General features: G+C 37.5%; 1 protein-coding gene across 1 annotated transcript; it reads right to left on the bottom strand.

Moving 5' to 3' along the window:
• Positions 1-667: 667 nt before the first annotated feature.
• On the bottom strand, positions 668-14425 carry LOC124116248 (trypsin Blo t 3-like). Its single transcript, XM_046477505.2, has 7 exons — positions 14177-14425; positions 13704-13823; positions 12866-13061; positions 11648-11766; positions 10262-10402; positions 9592-9752; positions 668-964 (listed from the first exon to the last, which is right to left on the bottom strand). The coding sequence occupies exons 1-7, from the start codon at positions 14250-14252 to the stop codon at positions 809-811; spliced, it is 969 nt and encodes a 322-aa protein (XP_046333461.2). The 5' UTR covers positions 14253-14425; the 3' UTR covers positions 668-808.
• Between the last annotated feature and the right edge of the window lie 308 nt (positions 14426-14733).

Raw genomic sequence — 14733 nt, 5'->3', positions numbered from 1 at the left:
GGTAATGCTCACGTCAGAGCTTTGCAAACATTTAATGCTGAGTGAGCTGATGAAAGGGGATACTGTGGGAAAGTAACGCCCTCGAATTTAAACCATGACAGAGAACCAGTGTGTTTGTACCATCGGCGTAACTCGAGATGTGTAATGTGTACAATAAACGACATTTCTTTTCAAGACTTTTTGAACACGTTCTGTTATCAGTGATCACTAGTGAGTTTGATTAAGAGCCGCTTTGAACAATGTTTCCTTTGGTCAAAGGGAAATTCGAAATGACGCAGGTCGTTAGTTGGGTGCTACTCTGTTTTTGCATATCACGACGGGGGACTCCAAAAAGGGTCTTCACTCATTGTACCGATGTGGGACTCGAACCAGGCCCTTCGCTATGACTAGTGAACCACAAGGCTATCCTATCGCCTTTATCATGTGAGGAACCTCGAGCATGGTCATAATGTGGACAAATACAGAAACAAGAACAGGACGAATCTGTCTTCGATTTGCGGATTCTGACGCAACTAAGGGACGCAACGTGTTGAGTTTTAGATTATTTAGATCGCAGTGCGCCCTCTTGTATCTAATATATACAGACAATCCAATTTTCAAGTACATTTATTTAAAAATATTCTTGACTGACGCAGAACTTTTCATTCTATCCAACAAATCAAGAGGTTCAAAACGATTATATCTAAATATGTACGTCTCTTATAGCAGTAATATTGATGTGAATATTCAAATGTATTCAGTATGCATCTATCGCATAAATTAACACATCATGACATCGGGCAAGCAAGTGTCCCTCCCAGAGAAGTAGTCAGTTCATCTGGGACGTTATCCAGTCAATATACTGTGGCACGTAGGCATACACTCCTGGATACAGAGCTCGACCACAGCCATATCCTCTGGATACTACACCATATACAACCCACTTGTCACCATCAGGACATATCAGAGGGCCTCCGGAATCTCCCTGGAAGAATTCATTGAAGACATCAGAAGCAATTGATAAATGAACATGAATCGATATCACAACTTAGTTAAACTCAATGTCATTCTTTTGTTGAAGAAAACGCAAAAAATGACCAATAAATTAACACGTCCCATTTTAATTCTGGAAACCCAAAAGTCCAGAAACTCTACGCTCTTTGCCCAGTCTCGGTTAAAGGTATTTACAAAATTAAACATGCCGTTTTCATGGGAACATACCAAGGAAGAAAAAATGAAAAAAAAATTGTTTAAAAACTCAATATTTAGACTATGTCGCCCATGGGCCTGCCCATGGGCGAAGTTTGGCCCATGGGCCTGCCCATGGGCGAAGTCTGGCCCATGGGTAGGCCCATGGGCGAGAATATGTTCCTTTACTTAAAACTCATGTTTTTGTTTCGCAAATACATTTAATGTATTCATTCAAGTATCATGACACAATATTTAACTCAGTTTAACTTAATTCAACGATTTTATAGCGATATTGAAATATTTCGCCCATGGGCGAGAAAAAGGTTTGGCCCATGGGCGAGAATATGTTCCTTTACTTAAAACTCATGTTTTTGACTCGCAAATACAATTAATGTATTCATTCAAGTATCATGACACAAAATTTAACTCATTTTAACTTAATTCAACGATTTTATAGCGATATTGAAATATTTCGCCCATGGGCGAGAAAAAGGTTTGGCCCATGGGCGAGTATATGTTCCTTTACTTAAAACTCATGATTTTGTTTCGCAAATCAAATACATTAAATGTATTCATTGAAGTATCATGACACAAAATTAAACTCATTTTAACTTAATTCAACGATTTAATAGCGATATTGAAATATTTCGCCCATGGGCGAGAAAAAGGGTTTGGCCCATGGGCGAGTATATGTTCCTTTACTCAAAACTCATGGTTTTTTTCGCAAATACATTAAATGTATTTATTCAAGTATCATGACACAAAAAGTTAACTAATTTTTACTTAATTCAACTATTTTACGGCGTTATTAAAATATTTCGTCCATGTTTACGTCAGTCCCTTTCAAGCAACAACTAACTGTTTGCAAAGTATATTGTATCATGTGAAATATACTTTATATTATATCATTACATTACTATTTAAAAAGGGCATTTGGTTGGATGTTTCCTTTAGTTCTACAAATTTCACCTGTTTTACATATTGTAGCGATCTTTAATGAACCCGGCCTTACCTCTCAAAACGTTTTGACAGTTTATCATACGAATTCATGTGCTTGTACTCCAATTCATTGGAGTTATTTTCCACAACATTAAATTTTAGTTAGTTTCTATTTCATTTCCCATTTAATGTCCCGTTGATACATCACACTGGGCAATTACGTGACACCAGGTATGCAATATACAGGTACGCGTGCGCGTATTTTAATGAAAAAAACTATTCGTCTTTTATTGCATAACGTTTGGCTGAATATCTTACATTCTAACGAAATCTCGAAATAATTATTTAATTACATGCGGTTTCGAACTGACCAGTGGGAATTATGTTTCAATGAGATTGAGGAAAACGTGAGTGAATATTGTGACACTAAGGCAACTTTTAACTGCATTGTCACTTTTGGTATGAAAATGGTAACAGTTCAGAAAAAACAACAGCCTCCTTATGATAATTCTCATTAGTACGTTGTATCTAATTACAGTGTCGGCCTTATTTACAGGTGATTCTACAATACCTGCTCTCGGTCAATTACGATCTACCACACCACGCGTGAATAAACAGTTATGCAGGTGTTGCTGTGGGCAAATACCTAGCCTGAAAATGTTTATTTTTTTTAGGATACATGTTTTACAAATGTTCGTTGATATGTGGATATATTAAGCACAAAGACAAAAAAATGTTTATGAAAGATGAATTAGTGCCTTGATATATTCATCGAGATGTGTATTATCGTTTAAGGGGGTCATTCAATAAACGTATGTTTGGAGGAGATATCAAAGGAGCCGCCCAATATACACAGTGTCGTCCGGTGAACTACCACCCCACCCTGTCCATTAGAGTTATGTAATCGGTACACAAATATATTTGATGCGGTGTCAGTGCGGAAGGAGTTTGAATTACGTCCGCCAGTTGTCACAGAAATCTTCAAAGTATAGAAACAATAAACAAGGTCAATCCGTACTAATTACCTAGTGACGCACGTAACAACGACTGTCAATAGGGAAAATGGCGAAAACAAATTGAAATAGATTTTAATAAAACATTACTGTACTACATAACTCGCAAAAGCGGTGCCTAAAATTTTTGACCGTGTTATGTGTGTTGTAAACTGACGAATAGCAAGTAATTGTCATGCTGTACGCATGGTTCCATATACAAATTCAGTTATACAACCGGTATGAAACTGAGAACTGAGATACCAAGTACGACCTGCATTCACACACGGAAGCAATATACTTGTGTGTATGCCCTCTCCTCTAAAAAATGTATCACTAAAGTATTTGCATTGTAATAAATATAGTAATGATAAAACTTGGTAATTTGGTAGGTCTCCGACAGATATGATTTTCAGTTTTTTTACACCTTTGATTGATACGGATTACGTACCTGTAGTCTAGTCACTGTCTCTAATGTATCTGCTTGTTAGAAATTTCAAATGTCTTGTTATAGCACTGTTCCTAAAATACGGCAGTTTCTTTTATCGGGTATAAATAGTTGATTCGTCTTGTCACGCAGTCATTTTTTACTTGATCGAATGATTTCCACGAAAAATTACGGCAGAGAGTTTTGTATTTTATTATATTTTTAGAAGATTTTAGAAGATGCTTACATCACTGTATCTCAGAACGTAAAACTGATAACATTCAAACATGTAATTAGTACACAGTTAATTGTTACATATAATTTCCTGCATATTCCTTTTTGAACAAAAAGCCTACATGTATACTGATATCGGTGTCCACTGTTAAAAGGGTATTAGTGCAGTCAGCCATGGTAAATGGAGAGACAATAATAAGGTGATTAATTATAGTCTGTTGCAGAATATGCGGTATAAGTGTAGTCATTGATACATATACACATTACACATATACAGATGAAATACACGATATGATGCAGTGCAAGAACAAATTAAGATACGGTTTCTATTAAAAATAATTATACGATTTTGGATTTAATTAGCATGTTTAAATTTTCAGGCCAACACGGCTGAGATACAGCATCGGCATACTCAACTGGAGTTGTTTTCTGCCGGTCGTAAGTTCATTGTTTGACTGAGCACACTCGTGTCGGGGTTGCGATATTTTCTTCTCTTTGTTGGCAACCTGCCACCGGTCTGAATTTTGAGAAAGGTCTCAGCATGGGACTGTTAATTACTTGTAGATGTTGGGTGCGGTTAGGACCAAACTTTTTCAGCTCAGAGTGTTAGTGGTCCTGGAACCCATAGTGTCAAACAGGTTCTGCACAAAACGTCCATCAGATTCTATTGTTCAGCAACATTGTCACTGAATTTCAGAACTCTGGCATGATATAATAATCAAGGATTTCGAAGGTGAACGAGGGGAAAGGCAGACGCACGTGGATTTACCCTCAGGTTATTATTGTCTGGAGTTCACATTTTGGGGCATTTCATATACTAATTGAACAGAGTTCACCTGCACATGTCCACTTTAGTGATACAGACTGTAACCAAAAATGCAATGAGCCGTAGCTCTTAATCCCTTATAACAACGGTAACAACAACCAGGGTGAGGACACAGTAAGGTTAAACCGTGTCCAACAGACAATCTGAGGTGGCTATCTCCCATCAAGTCAGCTCTGTTTTTAAGCGCATAGTTATGTTTTTACATATTGAAATAAAAGGAATGAAAAAAATGATATTTAACAAACCTACACATTACCAAATACAAAACTGTATAACCCTCTCTAGACTTCGTTCCAATTAACCTGGATCATTCAACTCGCTCGCGAAGGTCGTATGCGACTTTAAAGTGAATACGTCTACAGTGTACAAGTAACTTTTAACTGTATCATATATACTCATGATAAGCAATTATTTTCGTTCCTAATTCGAATGAGCACATTCTGAGGCTAAATCTGCAAAAGGACAGATAAAATATTTCTTTGTACAATGCAAACGATACAAACGTAGCGGCTGATAATAGAGACAATGATTTAATAATCTGCAATATATCAAGTGTTCTCGTTCAATCTATTGTACATATTGAAGTGATTGTAAAGTTTCAAGGAGTACTAAAATGTTGTGGTATTATGAATGTATTTAGAATATGAATAGCGAAAAACAGTCACCATATCGGATGTACATGTATAACTTGTCTTCCAACACCACGCTTGTGCCGAGGCCCATGGTCATAAAACTAATCGGTCCCATAAAAGGAGCAAATAGTTTCGCAGATACTTCTTGCTATGGTTCACTCACAATTGTCAGACGACCTAATCATCAGTCAGACCAGTCAAGTGTGACCAGCGTACCTGCCTGGTTTTGGCTCCTAATTACTGAACTGCCCAATACTTTCATACTGTGGGCAAAGTAAGCGGCCTCGTTGAGTGATACAGACTAACAAGATTATAATTGTGTTTGTAAGTGCGTTTAATCTGTGTCGGGTTGCAGTTGTTTTATTAGTCAAGACTACGGGTAGTTTTTTCAATGAAACCTTTTAGCCGTTGAGTTTGTTTTGCATTCATTTCATTAAATACATTGTTAGGTAGAATAATAACACGTTATACGGATAAAACATCTCCCTAATCTGAGTATAATCTCACATGTACTCTAAGTACCGTACTATATTACTTTGCGGAGACACTGAGTATAATTTTTTAGTTGGCATTGTATGCTGTCTGAATGACTTTACACAAATCCCTGCATTCAATAGACCCGTGAAGATCTTCAACAAACCATTCTTGGCGTAAAAGGGCGACAGCGCTTGTCGTAAGAAGCGACTACCGGGATCGGGTGGTCAGGCTCGCTGACTTGGTTGATGCATGTCATCGTATCCCAATTGCGTGGATCGATGCACATGATGTCAATCACTGGATTGTCTGGTCCAGACTCGATTATTTACAGACCGCCGTCATACAGCTGAAATATTGCTAAGTGTGGCGTTATACAACTAACAAACAAACAAAACACAAAAAGAGAAAGTGTATGAGTACTAAAACTTGCAATAGATATGCCTACCCTACGTACACACATGTGTCCCATTCGACAGTCTACAACACACGAATAACTGTCAAACAAGTTTGGGTACCCTTTCTGTTCAGGCAAGTTATTTAGTTCGATAATTTTATATTAAAATCCTTTTCAATTTGTTTTCATCCTTTTTCCCTATTCCATGCATGTTTATGTTGCTACATCTTATTGCTCATGTTTCCAAGTATTGTAAAACACTTTAATGTTTCTCCTTCTTAATCTAACGTTATAATATTTCCGGTCATTGCCATCATCTAATACACAAGAGATGATACCAAGACATATTTTATTCGGTTTTATGGTCTATGCGGTCTTACAATTGATTTTATTAGTCTTTAAATCTTATGTCTAGTAAATATTTTCACAAACAGGGCTGTTAACTGATATAAGGAATGTAACATCCAGTTGAGGACTGAATACGACGTACGTTAGTCTGGTAACGACATTTCTACAATTAATATTTTGAATAAGCCGTTAATACGCCAGTTGTGACAGGGATGATGGTATGGTAGATGTAGCAGACATATTGACAGCCGTTGTTACGCGAGTCACTAGGTTATTAGTACGGCATTGGCCTTGTTGATTGGTACTATACTTTCTGTGGCCACTGGCGGACGTAATTCAAACTCCTTCCACACTGACATCGCACCAAATATATTTGTGTACCGATTACATAACTCTTACTGACAGGGTAGGGTGGTAGTTCACGCGAAACGGACGACACTGCGTATATTGAGCGGCTCCTTTGATATCGCCTCACAACATACTTTTAATGAATGACCAATTAAACGATGATACACATCAGGATCGCGGAGAAAATACAAGCTTCGTTCGCGTTGAATATATATATTAAGGCACAAATTCATCTTTCATAAACTTTTTGTGTCTTGGTGTTTAATATATCCACATATCAACGAAAATATGTAATACATGTATCCACAAAAATATACATGTACAGGCTAGGTATTTGCCCACAGCAACACCTGCATAACTGTTTATTCACGCGTGGTGTGGCAGATTGTAATTGACCGACAACAAGTATTGTAGAATCACCTGTAAATAAGGCCGACACTGTAATTAGACACAACGTACTAATGAGAATATGAGAATTATCATAAGAAGGCTGTTACGTTTTTCTTAACTATTACCATTTTCATACCAAAAGTGACAATGCAGTTAAAAGTTGCTTTAGTGTCACAATATTCACTCACGTTTTCCTCAATCGCATTGAAACATAATTCCTACTGGTCAGTTCGACACTGCTTGTAATTAAATAATTATTTCGAGATTTCGTTAGAATGTAAGATATTCAGCCAAGCGTTATGCAATAAAAGACGAATAGTTTCTTTCCATTAAAATACGCGCACGCGTACCTGTCACGTAATTGCCCAGTGTGATGTATCAACGGGTCATAAAATGGGAAATGAAATAGAAACTAACTAAAATTTAATGTTGTACACGCACATGAATTCGTATGATAAACTGCCAAAACGTTTTGAGAGATAAGGCCGGGTTCATTAAAGATGTTGGGTGCGGTTAGGACCAAACTTTTTCAGCTCAGAGTGTTAGTGGTCCTGGAACCCATAGTGTCAAACAGGTTCTGCAAAATACGTCAATCAGATTCTACTGTTCAACAGCATTGTCACTGAATTTCAGAGCTCTGGCATGATATAATAATCAAGAATTTCGAAGGCAAAACCTTTTCTCGCCCATGGGCGAAATATTTCAATAAATCTGTAAAATAGCTGAATTGAGTAAAATTGTGTTACATTATGTGCCATGAAAATAGTTAGAACTCCTGCATGTATTTACGAAACAAAAACATAAGTTTTAAGTAAAGGAAAATATTCTCGCCCATGGGCCAAACCCTTTTCTCGCCCATGGGCGAAATATTTCAATATCGTTATAAAATCGTTGAATTAACATAAAATGAGTTAAATTTTGTGTCATGATACTTAAATAAATACATTTAATGAATTCGCGAAACAAAAACATGAGTTTTAAGTACAGGAACATATTCTCGCCCATGGGCCTGCCCATGGGCCTACCCATGGGCCTACCCATGGGCCAAACCTTTTTCTCGCCCATGGGCGAAATATTTCAATATCGCTATAAATCGTTGAATTAAGTTAAAATGAGTTAAATTTTGTGTCATGATACTTCAATAAATACATTTAATGTATTTGCGAAACAAAATCATGAGTTTTAAGTACAGGAACATATACTCGCCCATGGGCCAAACCTTTTTCTCGCCCATGGGCGAAATATTTCAATATCGCTATAAAATCGTTGAATTAAGTTAAAAAGAGTTAAATTTTGTGTCATGATACTTAAATGAATACATTAAATGTATTTGCGAAACAAAAACATGAGTTTTAAGTAAAGGAACATATTCTCGCCCATGGGCCTGCCCATGGGCCTACCCATGGGCCAAACCTTTTTCTCGCCCATGGGCGAAATATTTCAATATCGCTATAAAATCGTTGAATTAAGTTAAAATGAGTTAAATTTTGTGTCATGATACTTCAATAAATACATTTAATGTATTTGCGAAACAAAATCATGAGTTTTAAGTACAGGAACATATTCTCGCCCATGGGCGAAATATTTCAATATCGCTATAAAATCGTTGAATTAAGTTAAAATGAGTTAAATTTTGTGTCATGATACTTCAATAAATACATTTAATGTATTTGCGAAACAAAATCATGAGTTTTAAGTAAAGGAACATATTCTCGCCCATGGGCCAAACCTTTTTCTCGCCCATGGGCCAAATATTTCAATATCGCTATAAAATCGTTGAATTAAGTTAAACTGAGTTAAATATTGTGTCATGATACTTGAATGAATACATTAAATGTATTTGCGAAACAAAAACATGAGTTTTAAGTAAAGGAACATATTCTCGCCCATGGGCCTGCCCATGGGCCTACCCATGGGCCAGACTTCGCCCATGGGCAGGCCCATGGGCCAAACTTCGCCCATGGGCAGGCCCATGGGCGACATAGTCTAAATATTGAGTTTTTAAACAATTTTTTTTTCATTTTTTCTTCCTTGGTATGTTCCCATGAAAACGGCATGTTTAATTTTGTAAATACCTTTAACCGAGACTGGGCAAAGAGCGTAGAGTTTCTGGACTTTTGGGTTTCCAGAATTAAAATGGGACGTGTTCGGCATACACGTTTGATTTCTTGGTTGTGTATGTGCTGTCTATGTGTAAGTGCTCGTCAAATCACCCCATAGAGCAGGCGATCACAGCTTTCATTATTAGATGGAATTGACCAAAGCTCAAAGGTCTGTACAAAAATGCGCCCAGATAATCATTCGAACGCCCACATGATGGATATCTAATGAAAGCCCTTAAAACATGCTATCCAATGAAGTATTACACAAAAAACATTAATTTATCTTTATAAAAAAAGTCCTTTTCCACGCACCGTGCAGGCATCAACTCCCCCAGTGCCATAATATCCGGCACACACCTGTCTCTCCGAGACAAGGATGTAGGGGTTGTTGGAGTAGGCTCGTTGACATGAGTTGCGGGGCACCAAGGGTACAGCTGCCTTTTGAAGACTACCCGGGAACCTATTACCGTTTTCTTTAAAGAATGAGGAAGAGATGACTCATTTGATGACACAGGATTGCAAATATGTTGTAGACTGGTCAACATTTGACATGAACATACGAATGTCCAAGTGGTTAATTGCATATGTCGTAGTGTTCAGTTGCAGTGGATCAGTTTCAGCTTAATAACAAAAAATAAACATACACATTCCATAATAAGTTATCCTTTGGAGTATATCAGCATCCATATCAAACGCTGAGTGTTATTTATTGCAATAAAATGTTATAATGTTGTTTATTTCGTAGGAATGTAGACCAGCGGACCAAGTTCAGCGCATACAACATATTGCGATATAACAGCAGTTAGTGAAATATTGACTGTTTCAGTGGAAGAGAATACAATTATCACTGAAATGCGAATTTAAAGGAACAACAGCAGCTACAAAACTAAATATTAAAACAATACTGGTTATGACATGATTCCCACCGCTGACACTCTTAATAGGCTTAGCGTTTACCATGTTCTTTTGACGAAATGTTTACCATTTAGAATTCCCCATCCAGCGATAATACATCTGCTGTTGCTATCATAGGATGCGCCGGCTTCAGGTAGACATATACTTCTGAGATTGGTATTCAGCGGCAGGGCTTCATTAAGAACCACAACAGCAATGTCATTGTCACCTGGAGAATCGAAGGAACAGCAATGACATGAGTGAATGTTATTTTACGCAGTCAGCAGTAATCGAGATATCACACGGCGGCCTGCACATGATCCAGTCTGGTGAAGGACAAACTGGTTATTCATGTTATGAGCAACCACCAACGCCTTCGGTGGGATGACACTACAGCATCCAAGTCACCGGGTCTGACCACCTGATCCAATTACGTTAAATAATAGAGTGCTGGGTATGTAATCTTACCGGGCTAATATAAGCAGTCGTAGACAAGATTAGCAGCAATCCACGGAGTAGGAGCAGAAAAAGACCCAATCATCTAGGTTAAGATAATGGGACCAAGCAATTCGCTTCACGAACAGAAACAAATTATATCATTTTCATGACCACTCTACTTTGTATTTACCTGTACGACCAAGCTGAGCTTCAAGGGCAGAATAGGTTCCCGCGCTTGTCGGAAGAGTCGATTAATGATAGTCGGATAATTACAATATGTGATCAGGTTGATGGTGTGTTATCATCCCCCGAAGTGTGGACCTTTAACAATAATGTGCATATTCATAATGCGTCAAATTCACACCCTAAAGCATGCTCAAATGAAATCGTCAATGGTCCAGCTCCCTGGGGAGTTGCAATCCCCGTGAGGTGCTAGAATATTAACAGTCACGTTACCTTCTCATCCTATCGGGTACCCATTCACGGCTGGGTGAACAGAGGCATATTTCGAACAAAGTCACTGAGTCGCCACCACATGCGCTACATGTGTTTCAGTGTTGGGCAGGACCGAAGCCCAAGAACTCAAAAACTCAAGCTCCCATCCAACTACCCTCGGCGACAAACATCGCTAAACTTCACCTGATTTGTAAACTGTGAGCTGTACTCAGAACCACGTGTCAACTTTGCTCTTGTTGTGAACCACATGTCCGGACCGTGATGAAGCTGGCATCCTGCTAACTGTCACGTGAACATACACATAAAGACAGTGCCCCATACTTGTTAATGTTAGTAGAGTTGACTAATCTGTTACATCTGATTGTGTGTCATCGTCGCCGAGATATGGATCGTTGCTCATATTGTCAAAGACTTTATTGACAAAAACTGGAATATCTACTTGATATAGCTGTTTATTTTCAAGATTCACACTCAGATGTGTGTTGTTTGGCCCTAAGCTAATTTTCAGAAGAAATATACAAATGTAACCAATGCATTATTTTTTAAGGATTCAAGAAGTTATCATTATGATATAGCATACCGTTTGTCTGATTATAATCAGGATGGACGCTGATCCGACTCGCACGAACATAGACGAGTCGGGATAGTCTTGTAGATCCATATCCAATTCTCAAGGATTTGGGGCGTCTCACAAGGGATCTGTGGTGGCAGAAAGTTATCTTTATACTAATAATAGATACCTTTGTATAAGCTTTGGTTATATATATTAACATTACATGTACACTATACAAATGAACTAATATATACGAATTAATATGTATGGTATCGATATTATGCATGTTGCAGTCACTTACATGGATAAAAGCGACAAAACCCTTTGGATAATCATAAGCCATCTCTGCAAAAAGCATGTACAATTCCGACAATATTATGAACTTACGTAAATCACAATCAATTAGTGATAACATGCCGTATGGGCCTCAATGTTCACAGAAGTTCGAAGATAAATGGTGTGCCAGAGGCATGATACATGGGACACGTATCAATGAATTATAACCAGGACAGAAGTCCGCCATGACCATGGAGTAGCCAATCATGGATCTGGAATTCGAGCCCACGAATATCATTTATACCAGTATTCTGAATTGTGTTTCTCACCCTCAGTTATGTAGGAAATCCAGAGGTGAGCAGTAGCGTATATACTTTTTCAAACCCATTTAATTGCATATATATTTATGGAAACTACATGTGGATCTAACGCTAAATGTCAACTAGTTGTCATATATTGATAACACATATCTTGCAGTTAATGCGGGACACTGGTAGCACAGTCGTCTAAGGCGCCGCAATTCGCTGTTCAGAGTTACGTCCCTTGGACACAACAGAAACCTACGATTGAATCCCGGTTCGCCCCGATTATGTTTCTAGGTCTGTCAGCACGATACCCATGGTGGTAGTTTTCACCAAAATGGTTAACGTCAAAGACCTGCATCACTTCGGACTGTCTTTCCACATTAAGCTGACCCGCCGTGATAACTGGAATACTGTTCAAAGCGACGTTAAACCCAACTCACTCATTCATAAATGTCATGTTCACATGTACTTGATTCATTATTTGGATAATATTTATAAAGCATGTTTTCTGTTGACTTAATGATATCATTATCTTTAAAATAAAATATACACTTTTAATTTACTTAAATCAACCTCACTCACTACAGTCAATACTTTCAAGTTTAATAACTAATAAAAGAACATATATATATGTGCACTGGTCAGAAATACAAGTGTCAGATACCTGACACAATGGGCAGCCGTGAGGATGACATCTTTTCTGATGATGGAGCCACCACACATGCCGATCAAAGATTCCTCATCTTCCACGTTAACAGTCCATGGGAACTCTCTCTCCTCCGCGTCTACACCGTTGACGACGCGCGGCATAGCGTACAGAGACGCCCTTCCCGTCACGCGGCTCTCCCCACACGCCGGCTCTAAGTAAAACCAGTCAAATGACTTAAAACAATTTAAATATATTTGCTGACGAATACTACAATAATTCAAAACTGATATATTGTTTCAGTACAATGCTACTATTTTAAAGTGAAGTTCCCATTTTACATGTCCAACTTATACTTTTTTAACAGATATGTATGTAAAGTTATACCTTTGTTAAAGGTAATCATAATAATAAGTATTTATAAAAAAATAGCATACTGTAAAACTTCAGTAAGGTAAATGTGAATACGATTAAATTTAATTTCCTAGACATATTATCAAACTGAGAACACAGGTTTGAGTAAACCGTTTAATGATAATTATATGAACTGAATTTGCAAAACATAATTTCATGTCAACTATTTAATAAACGTAAGCACATTAGATGTGTGACATGATATCGTGTTTGGAATTAAGATATTAATACAAGAAAATGCTTTTGGGGGGTAAATCATGATATAAATAAGTCACTAAATGAATGGAAATTCTGACCCCTAGCCTCAAATGGGCCATGGAATTAATGCGGGTATCCTTACTATTGACAATTTAAAAACACTCTCTTATAATTCGTCAGCCACCATATACTAAGGGAAACTAACGGATGTCAATAGTGTAGCTTCAATGCATAAATACGTTACCTGTATTTCGCGCAATGTTAAAATCAGTACAGTTGTAGTATCCAAACAGCACCGGGCAGAGAAGAGAAGAGTCGAAACAATTCAATAAAGACTCACAGAAACGTGCTCTTCTTTGCGCAGCTGAAATATAAATGATTAAATATCATATGATGAAATAATAATTAATAATGTTTAAACCCGCTATAACACGGCAATATTACTGCTGGTGTCCTCAGGTCTATGCTTCACACGATCTAACGTGGGGCTCGACAGGACGAAATAATGCATTGACATCTGCATGTACATGTTGGCTACTTGAACGTCAAATTAAAAGTGAACAATGAGACTCAATTGTCGGGAGAACATAATGACATCATGTTGGTTAAATATTTCTACCCAGCAACATGTTTACAACATTCTCAACATAAAGATTTTTTCTCTCAAAATGAAAGCATGTTGTGTTCATTATAAATACAAAACACATTTAGGCTTACCTCCACACCAGCACAAGAAGCTAAAAACAGTTACACGGAAAATCAGACCTCTTCTTATATTCCAAATCATTGTCATTTTGTTCCCGTAGTTTACACTATCAGATCATATTTATCTCTTCTGAATTGTATATGACAGAACCTTCATAACAAAGGCTTTTTCCTGCTAGAAAATCTGACTCAAACCACAGAACAAAGGTCCTTTCCTGCTTAAAATCTCACCACAGGAAACTAACCCTCAAACTAAAACTATCGCATGTTTACTGACTCATTGATACCCACTCAAATCCGGGTTCTTACCTAAAGCAATTAACAGGAGAGCGTCAGCAGAGATCTGTCAAGCTGAAAGCTTTGAAGAATGTACTCAAGTAACAAGTAGGCAATTAAATCTTGAAACTAATGAATGTTTGAAGCAAACTACAAAGAATAATGATATGACAGTAGTGTGTATACAGATTTTTAGTAATTTATAAGCTTTATTCAATCGTTGGGTAACGACGGCAAATTCCATAGCAATAAACCCATGCACATATGCAGTTTTGCATAAGCCATGTTTAGGT

This window comes from Haliotis rufescens, unplaced genomic scaffold, assembly GCF_023055435.1.
Source record: "Haliotis rufescens isolate VD_foot unplaced genomic scaffold, xgHalRufe1.0.p SCAF_19, whole genome shotgun sequence".
Lineage (NCBI taxonomy): Eukaryota > Metazoa > Mollusca > Gastropoda > Lepetellida > Haliotidae > Haliotis > Haliotis rufescens.
This window is presented reverse-complemented; position numbering and strand designations above follow the sequence as displayed.